The sequence below is a fragment of the Hyalella azteca genome, unplaced genomic scaffold (genome assembly GCF_000764305.2).
Source record: "Hyalella azteca isolate HAZT.00-mixed unplaced genomic scaffold, Hazt_2.0.2 contig1623, whole genome shotgun sequence".
In the NCBI taxonomy this organism is placed as follows: domain Eukaryota; kingdom Metazoa; phylum Arthropoda; class Malacostraca; order Amphipoda; family Hyalellidae; genus Hyalella; species Hyalella azteca.
This window is the reverse complement of record NW_025931927.1, coordinates 490,566-507,042: the sequence shown is the minus strand read 5'-3', so window position 1 is coordinate 507,042 and position 16,477 is coordinate 490,566. Positions and strand designations below refer to the sequence as shown.

The 16,477-nt window shown below is 38.2% G+C and overlaps 2 protein-coding genes across 2 annotated transcripts in view; both read right to left on the bottom strand.

Annotated features, from left to right (window-relative positions):
• Positions 1-5,427, bottom strand: part of LOC125178770 (synaptotagmin-15-like) — a 97,241-nt gene extending 91,814 nt beyond the window's left edge. The window contains exons 1-2 of the mRNA XM_047883314.1: positions 5,304-5,427; positions 1,675-1,707 (exon numbers count right to left, since the gene is read on the bottom strand). Coding sequence (XP_047739270.1) covers positions 1,675-1,707; positions 5,304-5,389 — 119 coding nt within the window. The 5' untranslated portion in view covers positions 5,390-5,427. The remainder of the gene's footprint in view (positions 1-1,674; positions 1,708-5,303) is intronic.
• Positions 5,428-10,134: 4,707 nt separating this feature from the next.
• Positions 10,135-16,272, bottom strand: LOC108678964. Its single transcript, XM_018167461.2, has 7 exons — positions 15,351-16,272; positions 14,797-14,863; positions 14,172-14,297; positions 13,475-13,560; positions 12,605-12,929; positions 11,437-11,664; positions 10,135-10,841 (listed from the first exon to the last, which is right to left on the bottom strand). Exons 1-7 carry the CDS (start codon positions 16,025-16,027, stop codon positions 10,626-10,628), a joined length of 1,725 nt encoding a protein of 574 aa, XP_018022950.1. The 5' UTR covers positions 16,028-16,272; the 3' UTR covers positions 10,135-10,625.
• Positions 16,273-16,477: the final 205 nt, after the last annotated feature.

Here is a 16,477-nt window from a genome sequence, read left to right as displayed (position 1 = left end):
CACTCCATTTAAATATTTTTTTTATCAGTGTATGAAGGCAGGAAAATGGTACCTACTTTGCTTAGTACAAAATTTTGAACTTCAAAACTGGCAAAAAGTCTATGGTTCTGACCAAGGACTACTACACACATTGTAATACTATTGTATGAAACAATTATGGGCATATCATTTGTTGATGCCACTAAAACACCAGCATTTTCATAGTGTAGGCGATCGCCTCTGCTAGCAGAGGCTGGACATAGGCTATGCATGTCCTGTGTGTAGTAGTCCTTGGTTTGATATCAAATTCTCTGGTCCTTTTAGCGATTCAGCATTTGATTTAGTTTCCCGGAAACCTTAAAATTAAGATGAAAAACACTTCTTACAGGCCAATTATTACAAAATTGAGTCAAATGATAAAAATTCGCATAAGTTTGAAAGACCAGCACTTGCTAACATGTATGTAGTCTAATACGCGAATCAACGGTTTAGTACGTGAATCACTTAATTACTACATATAGTCGATATAATTATCATTTAACCACAAATTAAGCCCTAATTACAACAGGTACGCGTTCTACGCACGCATTTTTGGTAACCTTCATCAGCCTGCATAATTTTATAACGTTATTATCGTACCAAGTTTAGGTACAAATCCGCTTGTGCAATCCGACGAAGATCTAGAGTACCGCAGTATTAAAATAAGGACCGAGCCCAGCCAAATCACGGGCACGAAGCGAAGTTGAGACGCAAGGAAGCCACACTTCCCCTGAACACTCGCATGACTTCTCTCACTGCGGCTCCCACGAGACTAAGTATGGGAAACTTTAAAGCTCGAGCAGGCAGATCTGTCTCGCGAAGTTTAGGCTATCCATTACTCAGCAGATTTGTTGGCTCAGTAAGCAAGGAAAAGTTTAAACAAATAATCTTGGTTTTTATTGTGCGATAGATTACTTGAGGCCACGTCCGACTTTGGGCGGTTATCTAGGCTTGTAAAAATTTAAGTGGTCGCCAAAAAAAAAAGTTTTCGTCCCATATCAAGTATCCACATGTACAATTAATTAGCCATATAATTATTCAGCAGTAAATGTCGGAGGCTGAAATTTTCCATTCGGACAAATTATAATTATGCTGGAATTAGATAGAAGATCATTTCAATAATTTCGAGATAAATTAACGAATTTTCCTATTATTCTGACGAATAAATAATGCAGATGAAATATTTTATAACCGCGATGTATTTAATCTCAATTTACGAATGATTTTACGTATGGCCGAACAATATAAAGTAGAGGTGTATTCCTTAATGTAATTTCAGAAGACATGGAAATTATCGCTACGTAAACTATATATTAACCGGTAATGCAATAAACGAGAACGAATAAGACGCTTGAGTTAAGAAAGATAAGAGTTCATGATGAAGAGGAAGTGTTTACGATGCAACAAAGACTTATGCAGATATATATAAGAAAACTATAGCTGCATACATATTCAGGCTGACCGCCTAAAGTGTCAAACAATTGAAATGCGCATATTCACACTTTTAATAATTTCATAGCGAATTTCTAAAAACATTATGCTAGAAAATTTCTTCTGCAAATTTAAACAATGCAAGTTAACGGCCTAAGTAATGAATTCTAATGAGCTGAATAATTTGCTACATCACAGAAAAAAACTAAGCTAAGAGGCACTCACCCGCCGCTGTCCCGCGCTGAACAGAACGGATTCCTGTGAAAATAAATGCATTTAATGCTTGTACAAATGTAAACTCTCACACAAGATAACAGGTTTACACACTTTCTTCTTAAGATTTTTGAAAACACAATTTTGTTCCTATCTCGAATTTACTTCAGAAGTGATGTCTCCAAGTGAGTCATGACGGTGTACTCTTTAAGTGAGTCGTGACGGTGTACTCTTTAAGTGAGTCATGACGGTGTACTCTTTAAGTGAGTCATGACGGTGTACTCTTTAAGTGAGTCATGACGGTGTACTATTTAAGTGAGTCATGACTGACTTATTTCAAATAACGGTGCACTTATCGGCCTTGTGTTGATCCCTCTGATCATGTTTGACCCGACAAAAGGAAGTATCAGAGCTGCGTGCAGAATAGGTCACTATTTTAACAATAGGATCGTCGTCGCTAGTGCTACAAGAACGGTCTCGACCTCCATGACACTGACAGGACATTTGCGGCCATTGGAAAGATTCCAATCACGTAAGTGATGTTTTCCAGGAACGAAAACTTTACTACTACCATTGATGCTGATATTACTAGCACCGTGTCGAGGCCCATTTGATAAATAATATGAATATAAAGCCGTCAGTGTCCACAGACATTTACATATGATTGTGTGGCAAAAATTATCTTAAGATAGATAAAACTAAGATGAATGAAACTGAATAAATTAATATAAATAATAATTGAAACAACCTATAAATAAATACAAAAACAGCAATCAGAATCGCGCCTTTTGTTATACCAACTATCAATTTCCAGGGATGGTCTATTCAAGTTTTATTTCGGAGCCTTGCTGCACATTCAAAATCGTGAAAACGAAAACACAAACATAGAACCAACAAAATAAATAACTAATAAACACATAAATATAGCACGGATGACAAAACATTCAGGAATAATATAACTAAGAATATTCACTAAAACCTCAAGGAAAACATAACTTGAACACCAGAGGCCATACTTTCAAAACTCGCTAAGTGAACGTAAGTACTTACGCTCTATTTTCTTGTCTATGATTGGTGGATTTTGCTAGAAAGGCCGTCAATGATTGGCTGATGAACTTACGATCTCTTAACTTTTTCTGAAAGTATAGGCCCAGGGCACAGATAACACAAAAAATAACCACGACTAAAAGAACCACGTACCACTGTGGAGGAATCATAAACCAGAATGATTAAGCATTACGGATTCCTATCGAGGTCATGTCAAAGGTGACTAAAAACCTATATGAGAAAGATTAATCTAATATTTACAAGAACATTGCTCCCCTTTACAACCGGTGTAGCTACGATATCACAACCAAGATAATATCAGCTCCTAACTTAACATTGCTAATATCAAAATTATTCCAAACATAATAACAGAACGCATCAAAAAATAAAAGTCAAGAATCTATATTACTCCAGTATCTTCAGTTCATAACAATATAATACATAATAACGATATACTTGAACAATATACACTAAAAGAATAACTTCAATCTATAGTTAATATAAAGCCCAAGACCATTTCATTCCATTAATTTCAGTCAGTGTATAGTTCTGTTATGATTGATCCCAATTAGGTTTTCAAGATGGCCTATAGTTTGTCACTTATTAAGACTTTGTACTTATAACACAAACCCAGGAGCATTATGAAGAATATTTCAAGTCGAAAATGGAACAGCTTCATTAACAAATTATGACGTTATCGTTAATAGAAATTATAATGTAGTCGCCACGAAAATTGTCCTATTTTCAAACAAAATTAGTTTAATTTTAACTGGGAAATTGTGTGTCTTAATTTAAAAACTGCATCGTAAATTCTCGAAGTTTCAAGAAGTCTCCCGCTACATTCATGTATTCAAAACCTACTTGATATCCTCGGACTTGCGTGTAGTTTATTTCTAAACGTTAATTCAATTTAAGTTATTTCATAAATAACGAACACCAAGTTTATTGCTAGCATCCTATCGCCCAACCATGCACCAACTAAGGCAACGGCAAACACTTTCTAAACTTGTCGGCAATAATGCATTTTCCTTTCAGTCACAAGAAATGAAACTTTAAAAACAGTTGAGCAATAATGCATAAAATAATTTTATGCATTATTGCCTTATGCAAGATAATTTTACGTCTCGTTACGATATGATGTACACTTATTGATTTTTGAATGCTACTGTCCTTTGCGCTAATTTCCGTCAGCCACCAGTAAAATTTACTGTAGTGCAGCGCGATATAACAACTTAGTAAAATGCTATCCTGCGGGCATTCTGAGGGCTTCGGAAGGACATTCTAGAGCTGACGGAATAATGAAGACACGATGAATCTTATAAATATATTCAATTGAAAACGGCAGCTCTATAGAGGCTTCGTCTCATAGTTGAGAAATCTCTTCAGCGAATGCTATGTAAATGAAATCCCCAATTTATATTACCAGCTTTTATTCTATGATTATGTTAAGAAGGCTGACCATTGAAACAATTTTCCTTTAAACTTCATTCATAAGCATCAGAAAGAGTTATTCAGTCTTCCACGATCGTTCGGTAAGCAGTTCGTCTTGCAAGACTTCGAAATTGCCTAAGTTATTTAATCAGAGACGCTTCACTGAACTCACTGTTCATTGCTGTCATGAATATTTCAGAGCGAAAGCACCGAGGCTGAACCAATCTATGCGAGGTATGCTCTAGTTCGGGTGTCACCAGCATATCCATGGCGTCACGCAGATGGAACATAGATTATAATTTTAATGAATTTTTTGGAATTCGATGTCGACGACTTCGATGTCGGTGAACATAATGAAAGTAGTTCCGCCCGAAATAAAAGCTGCTCTGAAATCACAGTTTTTATTTCTGTTTTGCACATTGCTTATAAACGTTTGATTTCCCCTCAAAAATATGATGCACAAACTATGAGCTAATAACGGTTAGGTTTTCGCGAGTAAGAAACACAAGGTCCAGGCTGTTGATTTGAGAAAATGTCAAATCCACCAAGAACTTCGGTGTGACCAAGCCATAGTGCTTTTCTACAAGATTAACATGTCGAGCAAAAGTTACGGTACTGCAGGCAATCAAAATAAAAAAAATTACATGCAGAAGCAGGTTTATATTCTGGATCTGGATCTATTCTGGAATATATCCAGAGAAGATAGATAAAATGGATCAATTAAGACTTAACTCTGAATTTTCTTATTATATAAGTAAGTCAATGAGAGTGGCTAGTCACAGCAAAGAACCTGAAGTGTCAACCTACACACAGGTATTTCCCTACAACGTAGACCATTTGATCGTTACACACAAGTATTTCCCTGCAACATAGACCATTTGATCGCTGCATACACGTATTTCCCTGCAACATAGACCATTTGATCGCTGCATACAAGTATTTCCCTGCAACATAGACCATTTGATCGCTACATACAAGCATTTTCCAACAACATATACCATCTGATAGCTACATACATGCACTCATCCACAACATAGACCGATTAATCAGCCACAAACTGGCATTTCCCCACAACATGGACCATTTGATCGGCTACCCCCTGACATTTTTCTACATTGGTTATTTGGTCGTTCATAGTAATGTATAACAGTATAAGTACTCACGCAATGGGAAGCTGCAGCTTGTTCTGGAAGAGACTCACAAACGATGTCTGCTCGCCGCCCTCACTCGAGCCGCGTCGACTTGACATAACGACGCCGAGATATAACTATATTTTTATTCGTAAGTAAAAATTAGTTGAATTCCTTGCAATTCAACTGCCTCGAATAATTACGTGATGATTGAGCACTAAACAGGAGAATGTCTCGCTTCTTGTCACATTCACGAATTCATACACTTCATGGAACCGCGATGTTTCGCGAGATTAGTTAGTTATTGAACTCAACAGGGAGTGTTGTTCAATATTCAAATATAATACCGGTACCTATAATTAGCACGAAATATCCCAGGAGTGATGAGTGAATTGGGCGGCTCATTTCACGCAAAGTGAAACAGATTAGAAACATAAGGGTGTATCGAAATTAGTACAATATTGATACGTGATTTTGTAAATAGATTTATATTCAGTTTAGTTGCATGATGAAGATCCGTCAGAGGGGGGCAAAAGCGCTACATATAGCAGCCGCTACATTTGCAGCAGCGGTAGCGGTAGCGGCGATTAAGCAATTGCAACGGTAGCGGTAGGGCCCGCTACATTTCAGAGAAGCGCTGCCCAGCTCTGCGATCAGTTACGTATTTTTGTGACACTACCTGATACAATCTTAGGCAATCACAGCTTATGATTAATCCATTCTAAAACGAGCTAAACCTGTGCTAGAGCTGTGAATGCTGCATTGAACCTGTGGCTTTTTAAAAGAGAGTCTTTCGTCCTATTACTTAAAATGTTCCTAGCAAAATTTCCTTGATCCTACATATATGTAAATTATCTTCAACCGTTGTTAATCCAGGTGATAAAGTCGGTTGCAGTCCAAGTATTTTCATGCTAAATATCAGGCTGATTCGTAAACCATACCTAGCAGCGCATTAAAAAATTATTGATAAGAAAAAAAAACCCGCAATGGTAAAAAAAATTCCTACTACAATTATTCGTTGAGAACATCAGACTGAGATCGGTATTCACTCTCACCATGTAGTTCAGCTTAAATATAGATCCTGAAAAATTGGTATGGAAAACAGCCAGGTTTAGCCTTGTGCATCAGCAATTAATCCACGGATTTTAAATTGAAGCTTTTCGTCCCAAAACATGAGCAGACAAGTTAAAGGCATTTTGCATTCAAACAGTGAAGTAAAAGCAAGACCGATGGCTCAGGAGCTTTTGAAATTTCACAGTATCGCTCTCCTTTTAGAATACATGTTCCCCACCTGCCAAGCATATCGATCCCGTCAAAGACAAGCGCACAACACAAGCTGTCAAGAACGAGACATCCCACATATGTTAGAGTTGCTGCCGCACATCTTCGTCTTCCAGCAACATCAGTTAATTTAGAGCACGGTGACAGGCTCTAGTCTGGGTTGGAGCATCAGATGTAGTTTGAATGACAACAACAACGATGCACGAAGAAAGTTTTGTCGGCGAAAAATCAATAAATTACTTGTAAATAATTTAGCATGTTCACGTATGTTTCATTTCTTGTAATATTTATGCGTGAATTTCCAGTAGCCAAGTTATGGAACAACCTTGCGTTAAAAAAGGTTGAGAAGTAAATATTACAAAAATTGCTTTACATAAAATTAACTGATGCTTGGGGAAGTCCAGACAGAAGGATTTGGGCTACGCACCTTTCGCGATAAACTATATAAATTACAGCATTCAAGCTCTGACACGAGCAGTTCTTTAAAATCTCAGCCTTTGTCCGGGCACCTGCAGACGAGGCAAGCTTTATGCAATCACGACGGTATCGATCGTTAGGTGATGCAGTATGCCATCGTGATGCGGTAAATGGCGTGATGAAAAATAAATGATCCGTTAAACGCCATGTGACTTCGATTTACTATTCCTCACTAATTAACCAAATATCTACTACAGTATAAAATAACTTAAGTGCACCGCATTGCTCACGATTCCGTATTTCATTAATCCAAATCCGGAAATTTTTAATAGTAAACTTGTATAACTGACAACTGATAGAGAATAGAGCAGGAAATAGTACGAGTCATTTTAAAAGACCGCCCCAGATGTTATTGTCTGATCTTCATGACACGTGCAGTGCTCATCAACTACAAAGCTGCGAGTGCGCGCTGTAAATTTCATCCGAAAAAAAAACTTAGCAAGCTCGAAATGCTAAGTCCCTTTTTTAAAGCATGTCGCATCAAAAGTTTAAAGCCTTGGCGAAAATTCAGAGAAAAATATTGCCCTGCGAAATTATTTTTCGGGAGTGTTCTTTTGGTGCAAGAGGAAGCACGTGGAACGTCATGAGCGCGATAGCCCCTGACGCTCTTACAAATGTTGGCTGCCGCAACAAAAATTACGGTAAAAATGCGCAGTCAGTAGGAATTTAATGAAAATTCAAGTAAAAAATCACACATGAATTCACACAGTAAAGTTTACATTCGCGCATTTTTGGGTCATCTTCTTAGTTGAGAAATGAACGACTGCGGGGGCATTCAAATTTCTAAAGTATTTTCTTTGGAAGTTTGACTTATTTTGAAAATATAATTTTACACTTCTCCTTACAGCCAGGCAAATTGTCTGAATTGCTTGATGACAAATTAGATCTTTGCAACAAGAGGAAATCTTATGAAATAAACTAATTAACTAATTGATTAATTCTAAACAATACACGTTTCAGCGAGACCGATTAACAAGAATATCTCTCTTCTTGTTAATCAGTCTCTAGTTTATTTGGATAGGATAGACTTTGAAGCATGTCGCTGCTGCTAATTATTTGCTAGATTTTTTTCTCGAAAACAAGCAAAGCACGAGGGAAGATCAAAATGACTTATAAAGCAATAAGCTAGTATACCGGACATTGAGTTGAATAAAGTACTCATAGTTTCATACACACAAGCACTCGTGAATGAAACTGATGAAGGCTGACGTATTTACTGAAGAGTGAAGAAAGAGGGAAAGTACCCGCAAATAATTCCATTTTATACGTCGTACCACGAGACACTGCAACCCACTCTAATCTCTGCAACACTAACGCAACAGCAGCAGTAATTTAGCAATCCATGTTGAACGATTGTATTGCTATTGCACTTGGTCACCTAAAATTTCTCATTTGATTGCAACTTCTTAGCAAGGTGGCTGAACCTAAGCGCGGAATTCCACGCATAACATCTAGGTTGCTTGATAAATAAACCAATTTTGTTATTAAATTGAGAAGCAACTTTCTGGACAACTTTCTTCTTTCCAATTTAATGAACAGTACAGAAAAATTTGTGGAACCTGCATCAGCAGGAAGAGGAACCGAGATGTCAGGGGCAGACTGCAGCGTGATGGGATGGTTAAACTACGATGTTGGGGTCAGACTGCAGCGTGATGGGATGGTTAAACTACGATATTGGGGTCAGACTGCAGCGTGATGGGATGGTTAAACTACGATGTTGGGGTCAGACTGCAGCGTGATGGGATGGTTAAACTACGATGTTGGGGTCAGACTGCAGCGTGAGGGGATAGTTAAACTACGATGTTGGGGTCAGACTGCAGCGTGATGGGATGGTTAAACTATGATGTTGGGGTCAGACTGCAGCGTGATGGGATGGGTAAACTACGATGTTGGGGTCAGACTGCAGCGTGATGGGATGGGTAAACTACGATGTTGGGGTCAGACTGCAGCGTGAAAGGATAGGCAATCTACGATGTTGTGGTTAGATTTCAGCGTAATGGAATGGGCAAACTACGATGTTGGAGTCAGACTGCAGCGTGATGGGATGGGCAATCTACGATGTTGGGGTCAGACTGCAGCATGAAGGTATGGTCAAACAACTGTGTTGGGGTTAGATTGCAGCGTGATGGAATAGGCAAAGTACGATGTTGGGGTCAGACTGCAGCGTGATAAGACGGTTCGGGCCGCTGCGTAATGAGAAAGCACTAGTCTGCACTTCACTTTTTATGAAAATATGTTTCTTTGCTGCTCAGTAATTCTTGAACAATGTAATCCAAAGTGATTCAGTACGATTACCGCGGCAACATACGAGATCAAATTTAAATTCGAGAATGGCTCTCGATTGTGAATGAACTTATTCATCTCATCCGCGAATGGTATATAATGTTCATATGTACTGGCAGCTCTACTACTTGTAGTATAAAATTTCACAAATCTTTCACTTGTTTTTACCTCACGATCCGAGCGCAGTTACTGGTCAAGATAAGAGCAACCCACTAGCTTCCCACACGCACACTGGGCACCGACTGAGGCTGGGGAGTAGAAACACCTAGACAGAAGCGAAGCCGTCAAGCCGATAGAATGAAGAATAATTTCCTTCAATCTCTAAAGAAACTTGATAAAGTCAAGAGGGATCATCTTTTGAAATGTAATAATTTTCAAGGTCGCGATATTCAATATATTCAAGATAGTAGGAAGTAAAACACAGTAGGAAGGTTTGCAGAAAAGGCTAGAACTTTGAAGCAACAAGTGATGGTGGAGCTATGGCCGGACGCAACAGTTGGCCTGTTATTTTTGCCGACTAAAAGCCTAATTCTCCCGGCACAGATTTGATGATTTCGATTCTATTAGAATTAGGGGCTCGTAAGCTATAGCAACGAAAAAAACTTGGGAAAGTTTGTCAACTTGTTTATTTATATGTTTGCAAATTGCAGCCTAGAATATGTTTGGGCGCGTTTTCATGATAGTAATTTCAATATTATTATTATTACCTGGGAACGAAATACTATTTTTAGCGGTAAAAACATTGTAACATTGAAAAATTAAGGTGACAGTTAAATTAAAAAAATTAAAGGTTGTTTTTCTGTGTGGTAAGTTTAAATTTTATTCAGAAAAGAAAAAGTTCAAATTTGCGTTAAATTTTTAAACTGGACTTGAATGGAAGCTCCGTGCTGAATGGGATTGGAAACGACCGTTGTCAACACACTTGTGGCCTAAAATAAGCGCACTTTACATCTCGACAGCTACATTCAAAGGTAAATTCAATGGAAATTGGTTACTCATGCAGTCCTCTGTTAGGCGGCCAACCTTTCGCGTTTGCAACTTCGGGTAAGAGTTTCTTTTTTTTCAGTTTATCTTCCTTTTTTTCTAAGCCTCTGTATTAGAGGTTTACGCAGCTTCTTTCTTGCTGGTTGCATCGTGTTGGACAAATGGGAACTCCCTGCACTATATGATGATGACGATTGAACAAATTGTGATAATCCCCATCTCCGATAATGTTTTTTCTACGACTTTCTGAGCAAGATAGCTTCAGAGCTGGAGCCCCAATAAAGATTGTGCATGTTATTATTCCTGCCACTTGTTATTACATTGGACCCCCTATTCCCTGGAACCACTCTCATCAATCTTGCCTAATTCAACAAGCTGTTCATAAAGTCCAGGCAAAGTCTGGCGAATTATCGCAATTTCTTCGTAGCTCAAGTCGCCCTGCGCGACTCTCTGAGCCGTTGTTCGGGCCGACGCCAGCTTCTTCTCCTGCGCTCGACCAGCGAACTCCGTCCAGCGCGACGCCTGGGCCCGCCCTGCCGACCTCGCCTGGTGGAGAAGCAGGCGGATATAATGAATAATCTTAACAATTTACGTAACGTTGTGAAAATATAGAAAGGCAAGGGGTACTTCATTAAAATGTTTTTATGACCAATCACAAAGAAGTAACTGAAATTGATATGTATTTGTTTAAGCGATTTATAATCTAGTCTAAAATTTTCATGCTATTACAAGAAATTTAAATCTGCATCATTAAATTTCTATCAATAATTCCAACAAAGAAAAATAACAGTGATGGACTTAGAAAACATTACCTTTGTAATTTGATAGTAAAACAAATGTCCAGAAAATGTAATAAAAATATATTTTCCATTAATTTCATTAACACAAAAGATTTCAGAACTCAAGGAGCTTCATACTAAGATTATTTCGGGGTCTTTTATTGAGAGACCAAATACAACCTGTCGTACGCTCTCAAGCTTTGTTATATTTATACTGTAATTATGTACTGTATATGTATATACAGTGTATATACATATGTATGTATATATGTATATGTAATTATGTATGTATGTATTATACTGTAATTATGTAATTATGGTGTTTTTTCTCGAAGTAGAAAAACTATGAGGATGCAACCTACGGCAAGAGCTTCTTCCCACTGATCGGTGGCTACATCAGTAACTTCTTGGATGAGGTCGTCAAGTTCAGCTGACAACTCCTGGTACCGTGCCGGAGTGAGCGACTTCAAATCATCTTGATTAAGCTGACCGTCTGCGTTGAAATCCAGCTGCTTGAAGATGTAGCTCAACAAAAAGAAACATTCGGACTTGGGTGAGCAGTCGACGAGACTTGGGAACACGTTTGCATCCTGAGTATATGAATCGTATTACATTTTTAAAAATGATACCTAATTTTTTCATTGAAAATACCTCAATTGAAGAACATCATGTACGTATGGCATAGAGCGATCAAAAATGCAATATAGATAAGTGCAATTGTGTATGTGTAAGAAATTTGGTAAAATTTAATTGGTACTCAACAACATTTGTGTTTACATAAATTTTCGTGCCCTGAAAAAATTATTGATACAGAATGTTACCTATTGATATTAAATTGTGTTTTCGGTCAGTTGGCCGAGTGATTAAGAGCAGCGTGATTGGAGCAATTGCAGGTTCAAAACCCAGTTGGTTGTGAAAATTCAAGAAAATCAAGAATTGTCGACATATCAAACTTGGCATAACATTCAACGCATATACAACTAAATATTTTATTATAATAAATGCAAGCATAGTTAACTATCCGCGTTAAGAGGTGCTATAAATAAATGTCGGTATATCATTCATTTGGTTCTTTGTAAGACCGCTTTTTGCTGGTAAATATTTGAGTGTCATGTGAGTAAAAATGCATCTTCATGTCTATCGAAACGAAACTTTAATCCTGGTGGAAGTTAGAGGTCTAATTAGCTAAGCTCTTCGGTTCAATGGCACACACCTAAACCCATTAGCGGCCATGCACTTTTCTTGCGGGTACATAATACCACATTGCATCCATACTACATTACTGAAATTTATGAATTAAAATATATATATATATATAAAAGGTGACATACATATCTACCTTGTCACAGCGCAGCCTGCAAACAAAGGCGAAATATTTTTCCGTTTGAGTGAATGAGCACCATACACAAGCAAAAACGCCATTTCTACAAGCGAATAAATGGATAGCTAAACGCTGAAGGGCTAATTTCACGTGAACGCATTAGTAACACAATCCTGTTATAAAATGTTTATGAAATTTTGCAGCCTCACCACTTTCATAAGGTTGACAAATTCTTCGAGGTCCAGATACGGCACCTTGGAGAAGAAAAACCTCGTAAATATGTAGGGCAGCTTAGGTTTATCGAGCCAAGCCATGCGCTTGCTCGGCCTAACGCTTGGCATGAAGTGAGACAGCGTAAGCCTGTCGCTGTCGTCTCGGTCGGATGAGGGCAGAGCTTTTTGCTGGGACATCACTGAGACTTTAGCAGCATTATTTTCGAGAAGACGCTCCATGAAAGCCTCACTCAATGTCACGTCCTCAGTCCAGGATAAAAGCATCAAGGATGTTGCGCTTGAAGCGGCCACTTCGAACGCCCTGGGAAATATAAATTGTCAACACGAAGGTTCTTAATATTGCATTTTAGAGAATTAATTTCATAGTATGAAGTGAATACAAAAAATTTTACAACTCAATATTACGTTCATTCTGCTCTACATTGCTATATAGCGGAATAATTGTTTGAATTTCAATCGTGCAGGAAATGTAGGCGCATTCTATGCAATATTACACATGACTTGAAATGTAGAAATTTCTCATAAAATATTCAACGCCAATTTATTATATAATAAATTAATTTCCTTTAATTACAATTAGTCAATAAGGACAAACCCTTAAGCAATAAATTCTAAAGTTCACTTTCAATAGAACTGCATTGTTTTGGGAAAGTAGACCCCCCCCCCCTTTAGTAGAATTGAACTAAACCCGGTGAATAGCAAGGACAACTTATACTCATTTCAAAAAATCTTATCGAAAACTGGTCTAAAATCAACACAAATATTTCCTTGAAACAATCAAAGCGGGCAATTTCATAGCAAATGCAGCAATTGACCGCATCAAGCGAGCCTCGCAGCTGTCCTGACCAAGATTTGGGCAGCAGGAGGCAGTCGCCCGCGCCGTACGCACCGCGCAATCGCGCACCTTTGGTCGTGGCCGCGGCCTCTGCCACCTGTCAAGACGCACAATATTTGGATGATAATTGCGCCTTGTGTGTAGCTATGATACTGAGATTTAAGAAATGGTAATCATACATACTAGAAAACATTAAAATTTATCGTGCATTGTCGCTAATTACTTCCCAACTTGTAGATCAAGTGTCATTGTAAATTTAAACCGTACTATTTAAACACAGTGAGGATTCACGTTAGAAAATTCGAAAATCTTTAACAACATAGGATCCTAGAATTTTAGGAACAGAAATTCCTTTCTTAATGACATTCCGTACTTCAAACGAATGGCAAAGATTTTTTCCTACCAAATCTGTTCAGGCTTTTAATGAAGTAATTCATATATATTTTGAAGGAACACTCGAAATCCATTAACAGTTGCGGTGTCAGCTCGCTGCCCCAGCCATTGTCTTTCAATCGTTTTGCTTTAAATTTCATTTCTACTGGCCTTCAATAGTTTTTTCACCGATGGTTGACTGTCAAACTTTCTTAAATGCAATTAATATTAGCGAAAATTTCTCGCTATTTCCTATTCCGATGATAACAAGTGATAATCAATTAAAATAAACCCAGATTCTCATCGGAGTGCCATCATCGTCGCTAATATCCTGACCTGTGATGAGACCGACACGCTGCCGTCCCCTTCCAACACGCACACGAATCGCGCTGGCAGTTCTGCAGGCTCAGCGCCCCTGCCTTCAGTTGTGAATTTCGCCGCGGGATGCAGATACAGGACGTACTGGCAGAAGGTGTGATCACGTCACAGTATAAATAGCATATGCAATAATAACTATAATGAATAATATTGTTCAGTACACTTGGCTTCCGGTAATGCAGCTTACTGCAAAATTCGGAATCATGAAGGAAGGAAAATGCATTTCTTGGATCAAAGAATGAAGAAAATGTGCATGCCTGTGAAGTGTATAAAATGTGATGATAATGTGCATGATGTAGTGAAAAATTTATAAAAAATCTTCATACATTATTTATGCAATTTTTAATTGACATTCTGGGTTCTTACAAATCAAGGAACAACTACGAGAACGACATTTTTCCCCGAACATTCAATTATTACATAGAATTTTCATGAGGTATATTTATGCACGTAAATGTGTTAATATGGCAGCTTGAATAATTTTCAAGTAGACTAAATATTCATGGAAAATGAATCGACTGCTTTGTTAACCCTGATTTTAAGTGCAAAATTTATTAGTAATGACAAATTAAAAAGTGCATACCGAATTTTGCCAATCAAGATGAGTGAGGTCGAAGTCCCGCATGAACGATGGCACTTCAAGCTTGTCCCTGTAGCGAGTGTAGCCGAAGAGGTTAATCCCAATAAGTGAGAATAAGAAGTTCGAGGATATATATTTCCTTCTTTCTATACGATATATTTGCTTTAATTTCTACATTTTTTACATAGGAACAAAAGTGTGAGCTTATATAAAAACTGCCTCTCCAATTTTTAGCTGACCGAGCATATTTGATTTGAACCCAACAACCGATACGTGCGGCTCGGGTTCAACCAACCTGGAATGTTGAAGTTACCGACATGTATTTTTCCTTCGTCTTATGAAGACAACATGAACCAAATTTTGTAAACGTAAGTCATGCGCGAAGGATTTTGAGCGTTAATGGAACGCGGGACGATTCATAGAAGCAACAGATTATAAAAGACAAGATTACTCGGTCATTAAAGTTTCAAAGAAGTTTTTTCGAAGTTTTGTTTCAAATTTCCATGTTCTTTAAGCAAAAAATTAAAGTACAGACAAAATCATAAATCAAACCGTACGCCAAGGTTGGGCTGATGGGTAGGCGAGCGCCACAGCAACCTCCTCCGTTTTGCTGCGCGGCGTAAATGTCGAAGAAAACCCAGAGGGAGACCCAGCCTGCCGGCCCCGAGGTACTCTTGTCCGGCCACTCGTCCAGAAATGTCACAGGGTTACAGTCGCTTTTCTCGAGTCCAGATAGAAAATCCCGAGGTTTCGCATCACCGTTGTTATAGATACATGAAATACCATCATCTAGAAATACTGCTTCTTTTTCGATTTTAGTTTCAACATTGACAAATTTTTTGTAATTAGTCAGGGGGTTTACATAAACAGGTATTTCTGGAATGTTCTTGATGCCAGCTGCTTCACCGCACTGAACGTGTACGAAACTAATGACGGTGTTGAAACTTTTAAGTTTTGTCGATGAAAACAGCTCAGCGTGTAGGTGGCGTTGTACCTCGAGGTCGAAGGCTTGTGTGAGTAATAACGGCGCATCGCTTTCCAAGAGCGTGAAAATGATCGTGTCAAAATCAATAACTTCCTTTCTGGGGATATAGTTACCATCCTTCTCAGCCGTGTGCAATGAGTCATATTCTAGTTTTGTTTCTGTGTTGTGCTTGATCTTCAACGCACACACTTGCAGTTCTCGCACTGAGAACGAGAACACAATGTAAATGCACAAAAATGTTGTTCGCATGTTGACCAACGAATTTGACAGACTTCAACTTTACAAATATAAAAAATTCGGATATTTTCACTGGGCCAAGGAAATTCAGGAACATAAATTCAAATGTTAGCATGTTCGACAGTCAGTTATCACAATAGTCAATCAACACACTGTCAAAATATAAATATGAACAAAAAATTTAATATATTTTTGAGTGTCCATCTTAGTACATATATGATCTAAGACTAAATAAGACGGTATTGCTCGGAGGCGTTCGCACTTAACTCAAGTCAGGTTATGGACAAGCTCAAGATGCTCTTTTGTGTAGATCGCTGTCAGGTGCTGCCTCTCACGACTGCTCGTATCTCGGATTGTCCCTCACGATAACGGCCCAGTAAAAAAAAAAGTTGCAAGTAACAACATGTGTGCCACGTGTGTGAAATTTTAATGTCATGTTTGAGCATTTCTATCTCACCATTG

What these genes read in the sequence shown, in the direction of transcription:
- LOC108678964 (XM_018167461.2), bottom strand. Translation starts at nt 16,027, where the DNA reads ATGCGAACAACATTTTTGTGCATTTACATTGTGTTCTCGTTCTCAGTG. An exon ending in CCCATCAGCCCAACCTTGGC is followed by an intron (nt 14,864 to 15,350) that starts GTACGGTTTGAT and finishes CACTCGCTACAG; the next exon opens with GGACAAGCTTGAAGTGCCAT. An exon ending in CTCCTGCTGCCCAAATCTTG is followed by an intron (nt 12,930 to 13,474) that starts GTCAGGACAGCT and finishes TATATTTCCCAG; the next exon opens with GGCGTTCGAAGTGGCCGCTT.